Below are 18,158 nucleotides of genomic sequence, written 5' to 3' on the forward strand. Positions count from 1 at the left end.
ATTTCTATTAGAATAAGAATTTCTATTAGAATCTATTATTTCTGTGTTTAAAAAAGACTTATTGTTATTACAACTCCTCCCTGAGAAAAGAGTTAAATAAACGTAAAAACGTGGATAATATACATATAGATAACTATCTATATTAAATAAAATATTTTTAATATATAATTTTTATAATAATAAAAAATAAAACCCACTTTATTAGTTTTTGATTTAAAAATTTAAGCCCTTTTTAAAAACAGAAATAACACTTTTTTAAGTATAATCAATCATTTCAAAAATTGTAAATTTAGACCAAACATAATAAGTTGACTTCCTGGGACAATGGAAATAATTATATACAACTCGTTAGAGTTTTGCTGCTACTTTTTCTTTTAGCAGGAAAGGTAAGTAAGAAATATTCATAATATGTATTTATTTGTATAAATAAATATATTTATTTCTTTTAGTCATATTCTTTCTTCAGAATGTCCAAAATTGAATGCTTGAGTGTGGATAAAAATTTAAGTGAATTTGAGTATTGTCGCTTGAAACCCATAAATCGGAATGTATCAGAATTCTCTTTCAAACTAAAGCTTCATGATACCATTAATGACTTGACTGTATATTCTAAATTATAATACTTTTTTGTTTCCATAAACAGTAAAATATTTTATTTTTTTAAGGCGAATTATGAACTTTTACAAAAGTTTAATCGATATTCACCAATTGGCATAAATTATACTTTAAATATATGCAAATATTTTACCAATCGCAAAAATGAAAAGTTTGTGACTATATTTTTTGATCTAATGAACAATTATATAAACCTCAATCACTCATGTCCATTTAAGGTAATTTAAAATATGTAACTTCTTTTCTCTCCATATATAATTAAAACCTTTTTAGGATTACATTCAATTGGAAAAATTTTATGCACGACATGACAGGCTCCCACTACCGATACTCTCTGGTGAATATCTTTTTAAGACATCCTGGTTTGTAAAACAAAAATTGCGCGTTTGTGTTAATGTTTGGTTTAATTTTAAGGAATTGAGAAATTGATATTAAAAATTTCATTTTTCGTATAAATATACATTTTAATCATTTGTAAAACTAAACAAAAGTTAAAATTAACTTTGACAATGTATAAGTTTTGATGTTTGTATTATATTGGCTCTATTGATAATAAATTACCTTCTTTTTTCAACAAAGATCTTATAGGTTTTTCAATTGATAAATCTGGAATCAATTTAGATCGAATCACACTTTATCGGTTAAGTCATAAAAACAGCTTTAGCAAAAAGGGTTTAATATCTGAAAAACAGAATATACTCCTATTTTAAACTCCTATTTTTCGGAAAATAAGATACTGACATTAACCGTATATTAATGATATTAAGCACTTTTTAAGTTAAAGTTGCATTGGTGTAGACTCTTTTTTCACACTCTGTGTCTCTTTAAATTGCACCAATTGTTTTTTTGCGTTAATTTTAAACACTGGCGCTAGGTTGCACATTAGCAAACCATTATGTTTGCAAACTAAACATCTTTCGGCACCGGTTTACAATATTATGCTGGATGATAATTCACTGAACGATTTTACTATCGTAATATAGTACACCTAATAGTTTAATATGTAGTAGCAGTCATAGCGTACTCACAGAGCACCAAGGATATTGCGAATAATTTTTTTCTCAAACATTCCCAGTCCTGCTTCATCTCTCTTTGATAAGATTTATGTACCTTGAAGAAGCATAGGTTGGATAAGTAAACTATATAATATATAGTGGCCAGCAAACACCTCAACAAACTTCATATATCATTTATTTACAATGGTTTAAAGAACATAGAAATGTTTATGATTAACAAATATTTTACGAAATATATATTTGCACATACCCTAAATTATCATCTTCTCTTACACATTGTTGGTTGGTTGCAATAGCAGACCATCCGATGAATTCTATGAATCTCAATTAGCGATTTATATAATTTAAAAGAGTATAGCCTGAATCTATCTCGTCGAATTTAGATAATTTTTAGATCTTTCGTCTTTATCGATGAGCAGTCTAATAAACTGTCAAAGAATTATGTTCCTAAAAACCTATTTCTTTTGTACGCAAAAATATTTACGTGTTTGCAGTGAGGATTATGAGGAATGCGCCGTTTCTTTGCCTTGCAGTGTTCTTTTATTTCTTTTATATTTTTATTGTATAATTATTTGTTTTATTGAAGTTTAAACAGAGTTTATTTGATTTGAAAAAATTTAACAAAACATCCAATTAGGAAATAATAAAAAAATCGTTTACGAATATATATATGAAAAATATCTCAAAACATAAAAGACCTTACTTACAAGCAAAACGCAAATGGAGTAGAACTTGTATAAAGTACGTTGTAGAATTTTGGTTAATTCATGTCAAAGGATGCTTCAACATAAAATGAAGTAGAAAGAAATTAAGGGTTTAGGTTGCTCAACAAGCTCTCAACCCCATTGAAAGCCACAAACATGTACAAAATTGAACAAACTTAAATACAGAATTAAGAAAAATAATAAAGTCTAATAATATTTGCACACATCATGATTATGTTGGTTAATTTGAGTCATGTTCATGGAACTGACATTTTAATCACAATATTAACAAGGAATATACAAATACTTCAGGCAACGCCTCTGGTACGTTATAACGTTTTTAATGACTTCATGTAATTATGTTGTACACAGCGTATGAGTCATGCATGCTTGTGAAAACCTAACGCAGACGGAAAAGTCTCCCGCCATGCGTTCACGCTATTGACTTTTCTTATTGAAATTTATTTGAGAGAAGGACGAAAATGTTTATTTAAATTTTACATTAGCAATTAATCTAAGAAAAATTGAGCCGGAAATTTAAAATTTTAAATATAAATATAAAAAATTTTTTTTTTGTGTTTACAAAATATATAAACGTATACCCTTGAATGTTATGCATAATAATAAAAAATCTAATAACTCAAGGCTATTATGCTCCTTTTTAGGAAAAAATTTGATAAGTTGCTTTGACCTTCAAGTTTGTACAGCCTTCAAAAAATATATGTAATTTGGAAATAAGAAATATATTTTCTTTTAACTGAGATGCAAATTGATTTTATGTGATTGATTACCCACAAACACAAGTCTATCATGCATATTTCTTTGGAAAATTTTAACGAGAATCTTAAATCAATTTAGAAAATTAACAGCCACAAAATGAAAGTGTCTAAAAAATATATGTATTGTATATTTCATAGAGAATAATAACAAAAACAACATTACATATTACCTACTACGCATCAAGTAAAATACAATTACTCATACGTAGTGCCGGCCCTAATAAAGGGGAATGAGTTATATTTATAGCCTAAGTTATGCCCAAACAGAAGCGGTACGGTAGGGTACACTATTTACAATATACAGTACTTATTACAATTACGGTATATGGAAAAAAATAAATCAATCCGGTATAGTACCGCATTTGTTTAGGATATTAAATTGTATTCCAAAAATACTGCATTTGTAACAATTAACCGAGCGGTATAAAGGAACCAGTTTTACAAAAAGAGCTGCCAGTATAAAATTCAATAATCAACTTGAAAAAACTAATTCACATAGAAAAACTCAAGCGTAGAGAGTAAGCAATTGAAAAGGCGCAAATTATAAAGATTTAAAAAAAAATATTGAGAAGAATATTGTAGAACAGTTAGGAGAAGAAGTGAAACTTTTTAAAGTGTATAATAATTTTATATACTATATTATATACTATATAAATTGAAGCAAAAACGGCTGTCTTATATTAAATACTTTTTTATGGAACTATGTTATTATTTGAGACATAAAATATAAATATTTTCTAAATTGATTCAAGCAGTGAAATTACAAAACTCTAAGGTACCGCAGAATTTTTATTTATGTTGCCTTGCTTAGACCGTTACCGAATCTCATATAATATTGCACCTCACCGTATTGTACCACGTCAATGTCATTGTCCCTTCTATTCTCATCGCAAAATAATTACTAGTATGCATTATCGTTCTCGTTTCTTTTAGAAACAAATTAACCATCTTGCTTAAACCTCATCGAAGAAATGACATATTATAACTAATAAATGACATTATTATTTTTAACACAATGTAATTTTTAATTTTATAATTTAATATATAATAATATTTTATATATTCTGATTATTTTTATAATAAATTTTATTATTATTATTATGTTGAGGAAAGTTGAGTTAGTGCACCTGAGCACTTTTACTCTATATTAACTGCGAGGTTTCTTCAAAACCCCTCTTTGTGCCTTGACTGGATTATTATTTATCTCATCATCAGACTAAGTAATAATTGATCTCAGATCTGCATACCTCCCCGAGGAGCCTGTAACAATTCTGAGATTTGATAACGCGGTGTTAGTAAGTCTGTCAGATTTCGCAAATAATTTCAAGGCTCTATCTTTTATGTATTTTTTGATGGGATCAATCTTGAGGTCCCTAAGGATGTCATTCGTCCTAATATACCAAGGAACTTTGAAAAGTCTTCTTAGAGCCTGACGTTGTGCAATTTCTAATTGGTGAATAGTAGTGTTTGAAGCTTTGCTAAACGCTACACAACCATATAGAAGTGACGGACAAATTATTTGGTTATATATCAGTTTCCTGTTTCATTTGTTTTAAAATAATTAATTACTTATTATAAATTTTCTGTTAAAGATTTAGATTTAAGATAGATTTTCAGACCTGTCCAAATAAGGAAAAATATAGAGATAACAGCAGAGATATATTGATTCAAGTAGAGAAAAAACCAATTTTTCAACAACGATAACAGTATAGTCTTTCCGATCTGTTAAAAAAAAGACAAGTTTAAAGTTTATAGAGAAGTTAAGTTGATTCAAATAGAGAAAAAGGTTCAGTAAAAAAATAACCCGTCTTGAACATAGTTGAATTAGTTCTAGATAAGAAAATAAACAACTTTTTCTGCACCTCTAACAATGACTTTGAAAAGAGACATATAGGTATTATTATGAATTATGAGAACTTATGAGAACATTCTGTGTTCTTTGTTAGACTGCAAGTTGTATGAAAGGAATTCTTTATTTGTCATTACTCTAACAATTAATGTCACGTTATAGTAGTTCAAGTTTTTAAATAGTGTTATAGTTGGTAGGTAAAACAAGTGAAAGACTATGTAATCTGCCCCTCTTAATTATCTTGAAGGCCTTTTTCGAAAACATACAAGCTTTCCTTTGATTTGAAAATTAGAGATATCGTTAAACGAATTGAAGAGATCTGTGCTCATGTGTAACAGGTAACAACGGAAAACCTAAGTTCGAAATACTTAGAACAAAATAGAGATATATGAATATACGAAACCATTGACCAGAAATTACAGTAAAACACTCTTGCATAAAAAGATCAGACTGTCCAGAACTAAGTCACGAGTTAGTCTAACTCACATGGAAAATATATTCAAAACTAGAAATAAACAAAATATAGATATCCATTTCGATTTTTTGGAATATATCTCAAGTTCTAGATTATAAGTACGTGGACAACAGGTAAATCCGAAGCGTTGGACCTGGCTGTTGTATTTAAATTTAACTAATTCCTATTAACTAGTCGTACAAAATAATCAAAAGATGATTCCAGTATAAAAAGTTTAAAAATTATTAAAAAATTTTTTGTAAAATTTCTCCAGAAACTTTTACCTAAGTTTTATAAGTTTCATATTATTACATAAAACTTTGCGTTTTTCAGTGAGTGGAATTATCGATTAATACACAGTCTGGGTTTATGTTTTTATTACTTATTTTTATTAAATTAAATAGAGATAAGAATCACTTTACAACTGTCTTCTAAATTAATTATTCAAACGACAATGTGACCAAATTTTGGAATCATAAAGCTCGATTTATCCAAAATTAACTCATATTAGCATAAGGCATTGTATAAAAAATAAATCCAAAATAGTCATTCAACAAATAGATTATTTAGATTATAGTTGATTTAAAAAAGATGCCGGTAATATATGGTGAAAATTAAATAATATTTCTATTATTTAACTATCATATTAGGAACGTAGATAATAAATGTATTGATATCAAAACAATTTTTACTAAATATTATTATACATGAATAACATATACATGAATACATGATCAAATCATGAAATGGATAAAGAAGACATGTGATAACTTACTTTCGTGCCACAATATTGTAATATTATATTTTAAATGCTTATATTCTAAAGAAACTATCAAAACTAAACATGTTTTTAATGCCAGTAACTAATCGCGTACATAAGTAAGTATTTTTGGGTTCTAAACCCCCTTAGTATAAATTTTTACACTTAATATAAAGAATTTTCCAAATAAATTATTCTCATATGTACTTTGAAATCGTTTTTAAAAATCCACCCTTAAATGAGGCCCTGTAAGTATCCCTGCCAGTAGCCTAAATAATTTTTTTGTTATAAACTTTAAAAAGTTTTCAAAAACGCCCCTTCAAATGAGTCTCCATATACGCTCCTGTCAGTGGCCTAATATGTATATTCAACAATTACATTTATAATGAAAGTTTGACATTGGTAGAGAGTTTCACAACTATTAATTAAAGTGACTTACACTGTCATGATAACTTTTGGATGTAACATAATATGGACAATAATCAAAACTGTCTAAAATGGTTATAAAATGATGTTATATCTTTTACAATTGAAGTAAATAGCAATACAAAAGTCACGAACTTCTACATTTTCGTCTGCATACTGATTTATATGCTGCGTGCTCAAATTCTTCAGTCATTTATCAGTAGAAATCAAATCATTGAACCATATAGACTATCGTACCATAAAAGGTCAGAATGACATTAAAATCAAAATTTTCGTTTAACCATTTTGAATAAAAATTAAGGTAAATGTTCGCATGGTTGAGGCACATCTCGAAAGGATACTTATATTTGCATAGTTGCTTTTTGAATGGTTTAACTGTAACCGGAATGTTAGTTTCAGATTAGTTGTTGTTTAACGACATCGGTGAATCCAATTACCATTACCAAAGCGCACTCAAAATTGACAAGGCTGTGAATTTTCAAAAAGTTCACGCTACGCAACCGATACAATAGCAGTTATCTTTGTGAAATTGTCCTTGTGCTGCTGAAATACCGAAATGCTGAAATTCTGAAATGCTGAACCTCTTAACGCTTAACGAATACAATTTTTTTTCCTTTTGAATATCTTTGCAATTGTGTTTTTCTAGTTGCTGTTTTATTATCATATTACCAATATTGTTGGAGGTTGCGCCTGAGCAACCTGCAGAGTCATTTGTGATTTGTGTCACGTCTTTGCCATCATTGACATCACAAATGCGTGGATTTCGCAAAATAATTTGTCAGGTGAATTGGAAAACGCGTTCCGTTTTCATACATAAAATAACTGAAGCAGCAAAGAGTTTTCCACGTGTTTCACTTATTTTTAACAAAATACATTCCTTTATATGAAATATATAAACGTATGAGCTTATATAGAAGAAACACTATGTATATTTATATTAGAGTTTATTTTATTTTCACCAGATGCTTACATGTTCGACATGTTTTCTTATATATCGAAAAAAAAACACTTCTTAGTCTGTAGGTAAGAATTTGACAATTTAATGTATTAATTTATTAAAGATAAAATTTATATAATATAATTTAAATATTTAACTTAAATCTTCATTTTTTTAAAAAATTTTATAATATATATACATTATTTAATGAAGTTGCATTATATGCATTACTAGACTGTTGAATTTGTTCATGAAATGCCATCTATTTGTTAATAGCAAAACTGAAACTTCGACATAAAATGGCGTTTTTTTCTTTAGAACATAGACAAAATTTTGTCTGATTAAGCAATACAATATTTGTTTCAAAATTGACATCCTGTTGAGTTTTTTAACAATAAAATAAGTTCAACGTCGTTCAATGATTTAATTTTATGCAATAAAAACTTCAAACGTAGGCCTTTAAAATCTTGCTCTTAAGCAATACCAAGTATTGCCAGATGAATTTTGACATCTCATAATAACCTATACTAGAATTGTATATATATTATGTAATATGCTCCTGCACAATGTTTTGTAAAGTTGGCTGGTTGGTTTAAAAATGAAGCTACAAGCCCACATAACGGAAATCCTACAACCGCTTAAAAAATAGTTTTGGGAATAGATCGATTCCACGAGAGAGATTTATTAGATGCTCTAGATATTTGATGAAACGAGTGAGTGATGCTTTAAATTTTAAAACGCTGTGTATTTACACAGCTAGTTTATTCTACATGCCCTAAAATAACAATAAAAAAAATTCGAATGCGATTGTCAACATGGTTTAATAAGAATAAATAATAAATAATCTTTAATAGCAAAAGATCATGAAACATAAACCTGAATCAAACCGAGGTTAAAGAGTGGTATGAACCTGGCTTCAGTTCTTTGCAAATTTTTCTTGGTAGATTAAAACTCAGACTACTACTGCAACCGTTAAGAACAGACCAATTTCACACAAAAAAAAAATGATTTCCCATCGTAAAAATTTGTGATTTACTATATAAAGTAAAAATTGATGCAACAAACAGGACCAGATTTAACTATTTTTGTTTCTCCGCTAACTCTTCTCATTCCTCAAAGAAGTCATTCCTCAAAGAAGACTATCCATAAATTAATGAATAATTAAAATAGTAAGTTGAAGTTACTCGAGATTTCGAGTATAACTAAAATTTTACAAAAAAGTATTTTAAATAAACAAATATAATCTAATTTAATAAAATGTAAATTTTCTATATGGTTGCCTGTTCAATCAATAAATCATTGGAATCAATAAATAGGTTAAAACATGCTTTAGGACTCTACTACAAAAAGGGCCACAGGATAAGCTTGATAGGTGCTGCCATCTTCTTACCTATCTTTTAATATATTGAATAAGTCTAGGTCTTTAAAGGGAATATGATGATGTCTGTGGCTACGAACCAAATGTGCACGGGTATCACAATATTCATTCACACTTATTAGATGCAAAATAACATTCAACACCTGAGTGGTATAACCCAAAGCAATGACTTTAACTAGTAACTTCAAAATGCTTCCAATCTAACCTTCATCTCCACATTATCTTAATACAAGTATTAAGTACACAATGGTGAAACGATTTCTCTGCAGGTAATCTAAACTTCTGAAATACCGTGTAAAACATCAGCTGGTAAATCCGTAGGATGGCAAGGGGCCGCTACATGTCTTATTGACTTATTAGCCGATGCATTATATTGGCACTGCCATCAAGAATTCTTGCGCTAATTTTACTTTATCTTTACTTTGCTTATTTATGCGTTCCCTCTTCAACTTAATTAATTTGTTGAATAACCCAAGTGCCAATCAAAGGTTATAGAAACATAACTTACTATAGAGAGTTTAATTTAAGTATAATTAACTTTATTATTCTTCTGGACTTCATTTTCAGTACTTTTTATTCGCTGTCAAAATATTACACTAATTTAGCATAATAAAAAGCTTTCTTATTGGTAGTAATTTTTCCAAACAATTTCAAATTTTTATTTAAAGACTGGGATTTTACGAACTAAATCAATATCTGTCTCTATATTGAAACTTATATCTGCAATGAATATCCTCTTGTAAAAGAGTATTTATTGTAGTTATTATGCATTTATTTCTCCATACCACCTCTTTGATTCATCCGTACACTCGTGCAAATTTACTGTTATTACAATCTTGTTGTAATCTTCTTACTTCTAGGTATGTAAATACTGATTAGTGCTCTACGTTCCACTTTTATGGTTTAATAGATAAGCACTTATATAGTTTCTGCTAATATTATGAAGGATATTAGAGAAATTTCTTTTATAGAATATACCAAACTATTCAGAGAAGTCCTTAAATGCCCTTATAATTTTTACATATCAGGTATACATCGTCTACGAATATTATAGTATTTATTTGTCGTCCGGTACTAGTTTAAAGAGGATTCAGAACAAACTATTGACTTGCATTATTCCAATTAATACAAGTAAAAAGTTGGGTGTTTCAGTTCTATGTAATTTTTGTTTTTATTCGAATGCTATTGTTGTTATTCATGTCGCAGACAATATTAATTAGAATTTTATAACGTTTATCAAACGTATGTACGAGATTTATAAATTCATGTAATTAAACATATAATTGAATGCCAATAAATCAAAAATATATTAATAATAATAACACTTTGTCAATTTGTTACATAAAAATATGTTTAAACTAAAACTTTAATATTAAAAGGAACATTAACTGTCGCAAAATTAAAAAGAAATTATTTAACGTAGTCAATAGTTTTGCCATTACTCAAAAGTTACACGAAATCCAATAAATTTATGCATTCTTGTAACAAGATTCTGTCTTTGGAGTCAACAAATGTTACAAAAGCTTTGTCAAGTTTTAGCCTCTCGATATTCTTCCCTAAAAAATATTGAAATAAAAAGTTAAACTACATAAGTTCCCGAAGCCCAACAGCAGCAACAACAATACTTGTAGTTTAACAAAATATTTTAAGAAAACTCAAACTGTCGTAAAGTAAAAATAAAAATAAGGCTTCGAAATCCTTTCGCCATTTTAAGCACTTTCGGTACTTACAATCGTATAAATTTGGCGCCCAAAGTTTATTTTTCTATTTTATCAAATCGTGGATTATTTTGTACGCCTTTTTCTATGTCACTTTGGAAAGTTTCAGCGTTTGGGTTTCAAATAAGTTTACAACAGAATTTGTAAACCTTCAAATGCCTTGTTCATATAAATGCGCCATATGCGAGCCTTGTCATGTAAACCAGCTGAAAAGCTAATCCTTTTGGCAAAACGCCACGTGAATATCGTGAATATGTGGAAAAAACTGATTGATTTTTATTATTTTCGTTTTTCAGTTGTATATCAATATTTTCTTTTTTCTTCTGTTGTTATTTCTACGGTAATCCTTCAAATAACCCCAAAAAACAAGATGGCTATTTTCGTAATAAACGCAATATGGACAGTAAACTTTTCACTCAAGTAAGTTAAATGAAAAAACCAATTTATAAAAAAAGTTTTGATGTATTAAATCAATTATTTAAATAAGTTATCTAAATGTGTTATACAGTATGTATGAATCTATGGTAACTACAAATGAAGTATGGCAAAGGTATACAATACAGAAAGAGCTGACGTACTCCTAGAGTTAAGGCCAGAAGATCTAATACCTATTCAATATTACAATATTCATATTACTGGATAACTGAGTTTTAAAGTTCAATGAAATTTTTGTTATGGAACCTATGTATTTAGAAATATACAGAAAATCCAAAAAATTTGTTCAAAATAGCAAATATCTTATACATTAATATATTGCATTACGCATATTCATTCACTCATTCGAAATCCATTCATTTAGTTAATAATCACATCAATTTTACTACTGTTTGTATAATATATGAAAACATAGTAAAAGAGATGTAAACAGAGATGTAAAAGAGATGTAAAATGAATGAACTTTGAATGAGAGAGCATGAATAACTTTTTTCTACCAAAATCAAAACTAATAATCGTAGCAACAGTAATACAAGTTTTTCCTATTGTTTTCATTCAACCTATAATTCTACGCATAAGTGAATGCCTTTTAAAACATACAGATAACTGTTAATAAAATCCATGCTAACCCATGGAGTTAGCATTACTTATTACAGCTAATTTTTCAAATTGCATATGACAAATAAAAAATCAAAGACTATTAAAAAACTACTTATATACAATAAAATGTAATTTTAATTTAAACTCTTTTTTTTTTATTATTCCCTAGTTTTTTATCAATCCCTATTAGTATACATATGTAGTTTTAATTAAAATTTTTTTTTTAGTTTTTCATTTATCCCTTATCAGTATAGAAATTTACTATGAATAAATTAAAATTTTACAAAAAAAGAATTATTTTTTTATTAATAAATATTAATATTTTTTAGATGTATTTGATAATAGCAAAGAAAATTATTTTGTTATTAATTAATATCAATATATCTTAGATTCATTTTAAAATTTCATTTCATTTTGTTATTAATTAATATTAATTAATTAATTTGGGTCTTAAATAATTTTTTTTTTTAATTCATAATTAATGTTAACAATAAATAATCATATATATAGGTTAATATTTCTGAATTTATATATAAAAATAATATTTTATAATTCTTAATTATTTTATAATTTAGTGTTTTAATGCCATTTTTTATTTTCTTTATAAAAAAAATTATAATGATATGAATTTTTTTAAATATATGTTAAATTTGCTTGAAGCTAAATATCGACTTAACTCCATATGTAATAAATAAAAAAACAATTTTAATAAAACTTACCGGATTTTGTATTTTTGTTGCAGATAGTAATTTTTTTATTAAATTATTTTGATTATTTTGTGCAATTTCAAATCTTCTTAATTTATTTTTAAAACATTATAAACTTTAAAACTTATTCATTAAATTTTTTATAATATACGTAAAACACAAGTAAAAATATTTATATAATTATTAAAAAATATTATTTATAATATTCTTTCAAATAAAACTCTAAAAATTTTAATCACTTATATTTTTCACACGCGACTGTCATAAAAATATCAACTTTTCACTGGCTTTTTTTTTCAATGTGTTTTTCTTATGGTAATAGCAATTTTAACGAAAAGATGTGTACTTTAACACTTCCAAAAACAACAAAAAATATGGCAACATTATTTCATAAGTGTCTTTTAATCTTAAAAAAAGCAAGCACAAAACACAATTTGATTTTTTTTTTATTTCACGCTCCTTAATGATTTTTACTGCGTCTTTACTTCTATGGCTCTGTACGTCTTTACATTTTTTATTATCAATGTAGGAAAATATAACAAAAAATAAAGCAAAGAATAACTGTAACTATAAAAACAACGTTTTTGCGAAGCATGTGTGAGCATGTTTTTTCAATTTAATAATCATAATAAAAATAGATTTAAAACTTTTATGTATTAAACAATAAATTTAATTTAGTTAATCATTTTTACGTAGGATTCCATTTTGTTATTTGTGTTAATACATAGATTCACATATACACATGTATGTGTTAATGCAAGCCATTGTTCCGTAAGCCTCCAGCCAAAATATGCAATTTTAACAATAAATATTAATACACTTTTTTCTTGAAAAATTATTAATTTCGTTAAATTATTTAACAATATTTCTCAAGTATTTCTATAGAGATATATGTAGTTAACTTTATTGCAATAAAAAATATGCAAAAAACCGAAATTACGTAACACAACTGACGAAATGGCGCTGATCGTCACGGCTACCGTTCACAACTGATTTAAAGCGAATATTTACACTAACGTCAAATGAAAGCAAAGAAATCTGTTCTCACTTGTTAAGCTGTATTATTATTACAGCTTAGAGGATATTATTATGTTATTTAACATTAATTACCAATAATAAGTGATCTCAAGATGCTTGTTACTCTATGATTAGTTTAAATACTAACTAGTATTCTGTTATAAACTCTATGATTACTTTAAATACTAATTAGCTATGAAGCGTGAATGCTTGAAATATTAGTGTAATAAAGAAAAATCTCATCTAAAATGAAAAAGAAAATTTAACTTATATTTTTTAGATGTGTAATATATTTCAATATGTTCTCTTATATAAAAATTTTAATAAAATGATCTTGAATTAAAGTAAGTACAATTTACATGACAAACAAAAGATAGAAGAAGAAAATATATGCTGCTTTAAGATAAGAAAAATTAACACATTTAAATTAAATCCAAAATTTCTTTTAAATAAATTTAAAAACAAAATAAAATTAAATTTATCTTTATTGAATCATTCACACCCTTCATGCAAGTAGACAAAAATTCCATCTTGAAGATTTTTCTTGCATAAGGATTACTATAATTAAAAATTTATTTAGAAAATAAGTTTTCTGAAATTGCTTTATAACAAAAAATCCTGAATTAATCGAAGAGACTCAAAGCAGAGCAACCTTTTAAGTCAAATAACAGTCAAGCGCGAAAAACTTCAGCCCCAGGATCCCATCCATCCCAACGTAAGTGACATTTTCATTTTTAATATTTTTAGTTTTGTGCTTACTTTATATTTTTTATTGTTTAAGTTAAATTAAAATTTTGTAAACTTTTTTAAAAAAAGAATAAAAATGTCGTATTTGCAAATTTTTACAGAAAACTTTTTTATAAAAATTGTGAATATTTACAATTAAATAATAAACATATATATGTAATATATTTTGTATAATAAAATATAATATTTTCGTATATTATATTAAAATCGAAGTAATATGTATTCGATAAAAATTTTATTTATAGATATAAAGATGTATAAGGACATTTTATGAATATACTAACATTGTCGTTATGAAAATAACATTGTAAATTCAAAACTTTAACGTAACGTTAACAGAACAGCTTATATATAATAACAGTTGTAATATAACATTTACCTAACATATAAAATATAACAGAAAAACACTCTACACTTGTTACGTTGGATAGTATACCAGTTTCAACTATTCTGTTATAAATTATTGCAATTATTAAAATAATATATTTAATTACTAATTTTCTATAATAATAAGTAATAAACATCAATTATAACGGAAGTGACTATCTTATTTAATAGAAAAAAATTCCAAAATAAAGTATGGCTTTGGGTCAGTTGGTAAACTCTGATCAGGGCTTCAAATTTGGCATGGTACTAGTTCAACCCTTGATAGTTCCAGAGTCAAAAATTTATTCAAGATTAATTAAATATACGAAATTAATCCAAGACCACTGATAATGGGAATTTGGCAATACTCGAAACAGCTGTATGGTCAGCCAAAAATTCCATTAATTAACATAATATAAAAAGAACTTTTGTTGTTGCAGTTCACTAATTTTCGAGACCACTCTACCAAGTAACAAATATTAAATTTTATAATTATTCAAAAATTACAATAACTATTAAATTTTAAAATATGCAGTTTTTCTTAAATCCTTTTAATTATTCAGCTTAACTAAAAACTTTCTGATTTTAGTTTTATTTCTATTTATTGCCAAGAATAATATTTTCATACCAAAAATTTGCTTTGTTAAATAATTTCACTTAAATTGAAATAATTTTATGATTGAAGTCTTGCCAGTTACAATAGCAAAGCGTGAATTTAATTTAGTAGAATTTATAATGGAAATAAAAAAAATAGTTGTTTTTACAAAAGCTCAAGAAACTCTTTAAAGTGAAAGGAAAAGTTGAGGAAAGAAAAACTCATTTAATTAAACAACTGTAAAATGTAGGAAAACAGTTCAGTGTGTTTAAAAAGCAAATATTATTACAATTAAAATGGTAAAAGGAACAGAAAGTCAAAGACTGAACACCTAATACACAAAAAAAAAACGGGAAAAAAATTCGTGAAACAAAAGCGAAATTTCAAAGTAATTTGCCCTTTGCTCGCTCCATTCTGTGCATTCACATTGGCGCCATTTTAAAATTATTTTATATTCATAAACTTGTATGTACTTAGACGAGCATTGTTCTCATGTACTAACCACTCATCATATGATTATTATTATGCCGTTTTATTCGTTTGTTACCGTAGTTTCTCACGCATTGTTCATGTCCTCGTTATTGTTTTAAATGCTTATAAGAGTTCCTTTTTATGTACTTCAGCTTATTCTTGTGCATTAGTTTTTGTTTCTGCAAAAGGTGACAGGCCGGAAATGCTGAAGTGAACAATAAAAACATCAACGGCAGCCATTTTGAGAAAAGCAGTTTACTTCGTTTAATCTTGAAAATTAATTTTATGTTAGAATTGAAGAAATTTTCTTTTATTACAATCTTTTACAAATGGATAGGAAATAATTAATTATTGTTTTCTAAAATAAAATTCCAAAAAATGTATTTAAAGCTACAAATGAATAGGAAATAACTAAGTATTATGTCTTAATATTATATTCAAGAAAATGTAATCAGAGTTAAATAAACATTAAAAAATGTATGACATGTTTATAATTCCTGAGGTATTTTTTAATAAATCGCGTGCGAATCAATTTCTTGTTATAAACTATACAAGAAATCTGTAAAATGGGAACTCAACTAGTTTGCAATATATATATTGCACGTATGATGAGGCGTGAAAGTAGTTAAAATGTTCCCAAGATAAGATATATCTGTCGGAAAAGACAACTTAAGTCCAGTAGAGACCTCATATACCTCATACATATATATAATATATATAGACCTCATACATATATAAATATATATATATACCTATAATTTTAAGAAATATAATTGGTCATCATTTCATGTATTATATATATTAGATATATTTTTGATTAGATATAGGAGTCGCAGTCAAATTGACTATGTGCACAGAATATTTCACAATGTCGTCAAAAGATGACTTGAAAAGGCCACATGAAAAACCGTATTTGTAATAGAACTTACAAACTCGTACAATCAGAAAAGAATAATGCAACATAACGATCTTATATGTTCTATACAATCACTGCACTGGCTGGATACTTTGTTATAAGCGAATATGTCGACTAATTAGTAGTTTTCTCCACGAGTACTGTCGTATCTGTACGTCAGAGGAAAAAAAAAAATTTCGCTTATCTACTTTATTGCCAATCACTTATCAGTAAACTTCTTTCCTTAAATGTTACAATATCGCCATTGCCATTGCCTCACCAAATAACTATTATCCTATCTATTATTTAGAGAATGAAAAGATAGAATCTTCTTTCTTCATATATCACAATAAAAAAAAATTAAGGATCTAAAAATCCTGTCCTAACCGTCTGATTAGGAGCCCTTTCAAAACTACTGGCTTGTCTATCGTTTGAATTATAAAAAAGAAAATGTTACTTATCTACATTGTTACTGCCAAATATTTACAAGTTATCATTTATCCTCTTTAATGTCTTTCTTCCTGAAACGTTACTGTATCAGAAATAATAAAAAGATTTTGCGTGTAGATGTTTTAGATCGTTGACCGGGATGTCATTAATGATGCCGATACTAAGTTTTCCGATATACCATAAAGTTCTTCACTGTCATCGGTAAAAGTAGTTTCACAGTTTGTTTTGAACTTACAATCCCATATAATTAGTGGTCCTATTACAAATCACGATATTTCAATAATCTTACTCGTATATAATTCCAAACGCTCCTTAGATTAATAAAAAAAACTTGAAAACTGAAAAGAACACAGAAGGTTTGTGCATACATTTTTTAAAGTTAGTAAATTTTGTGAATAAATTTTATGCATTCACTAAAAAGATGGAAAATGTCACATAAAAGGACATTTACTTCCGTGTTTCTTATGGGAATCATAAATATAAAAAAAAATAAATATTAAAACATATTTTATAGAGACGCAAAGTCATAACTTGAGCTGAATAATATGCTGAATAGAGAATATATAACTAAAAACTTATATGATCCCAGTTTGAGACTACTTGAATACAAAAATATGAAACAATATTTCAACAAACGCATGGAAGACTCAACCAAACATTACAACTTCATGTCGTTGGCATCATTTAAAGCAAATATGTTTATTCCTTAAGGAGCTCAAAAGCACTAAACAGGGAGCAAATTATTTGAACTACTAACGTCATATGTCACATAAAAGTGATGCACTTTATACCCTTCCACCGAGTTCAACGGACTCCCACAAAGGCGTTGTGTCGACAAGAGTTTGTCAAGAGTGCCAGAACCATACTCTATAAGAATCTAGTAAAATAAAATAAATATAAGTTTTAAATAAATATATATAAGCTAACTAATAAATTTAATTACCACTAGTAGCAATAATTCTAAGTAATATTATTTTTAATAAAATTTTCTCTTTCGATTCCGAAAGTCGAACTCATAAATTTCAATCCTTTACACTGTGTCCTCGTTCTGTGCTCCAAAATTATGCCGTGTGCTTCATTGCATTCATTTAATGAATTGACAATATAATTTTTCAACATCAGGTACAGACAGAGGAGGTACAGGCAGAGCTAAAGGATGCTGGGGCAGAGCATTGCCGAACATTACAAAAGGTAGAAGTACCAACCGTGCGTGACAATTTTATGCAAAGAAAAAGATAA

At 27.1% G+C, this 18,158-nt stretch overlaps 1 protein-coding gene across 1 annotated transcript; it reads left to right on the forward strand.

Annotated features, from left to right (window-relative positions):
• Window positions 1-308: 308 nt before the first annotated feature.
• On the forward strand, window positions 309-18,158 carry LOC119674887. Its single transcript, XM_038086043.1, has 5 exons — window positions 309-386; window positions 450-602; window positions 666-833; window positions 889-999; window positions 18,042-18,158. The coding sequence occupies exons 2-5, from the start codon at window positions 468-470 to the stop codon at window positions 18,156-18,158; spliced, it is 531 nt and encodes a 176-aa protein (XP_037941971.1). The 5' UTR covers window positions 309-386; window positions 450-467.

The sequence above is a fragment of the Teleopsis dalmanni genome, chromosome 2 (assembly GCF_002237135.1).
Source record: "Teleopsis dalmanni isolate 2A chromosome 2, ASM223713v2, whole genome shotgun sequence".
NCBI lineage: Eukaryota > Metazoa > Arthropoda > Insecta > Diptera > Diopsidae > Teleopsis > Teleopsis dalmanni.

Excerpts from the sequence above, each read along its gene's own strand:
- LOC119674887 (XM_038086043.1), top strand. The coding sequence starts at position 468 with ATGTCCAAAATTGAATGCTTGAGTGTGGATAAAAATTTAAGTGAATTT. Across the intron at positions 603-665 it reads ATACCATTAATGACTTGACT|GCGAATTATGAACTTTTACA; the intron begins GTATATTCTAAA and ends TATTTTTTTAAG. Across the intron at positions 834-888 it reads ATCACTCATGTCCATTTAAG|GATTACATTCAATTGGAAAA; the intron begins GTAATTTAAAAT and ends AAACCTTTTTAG.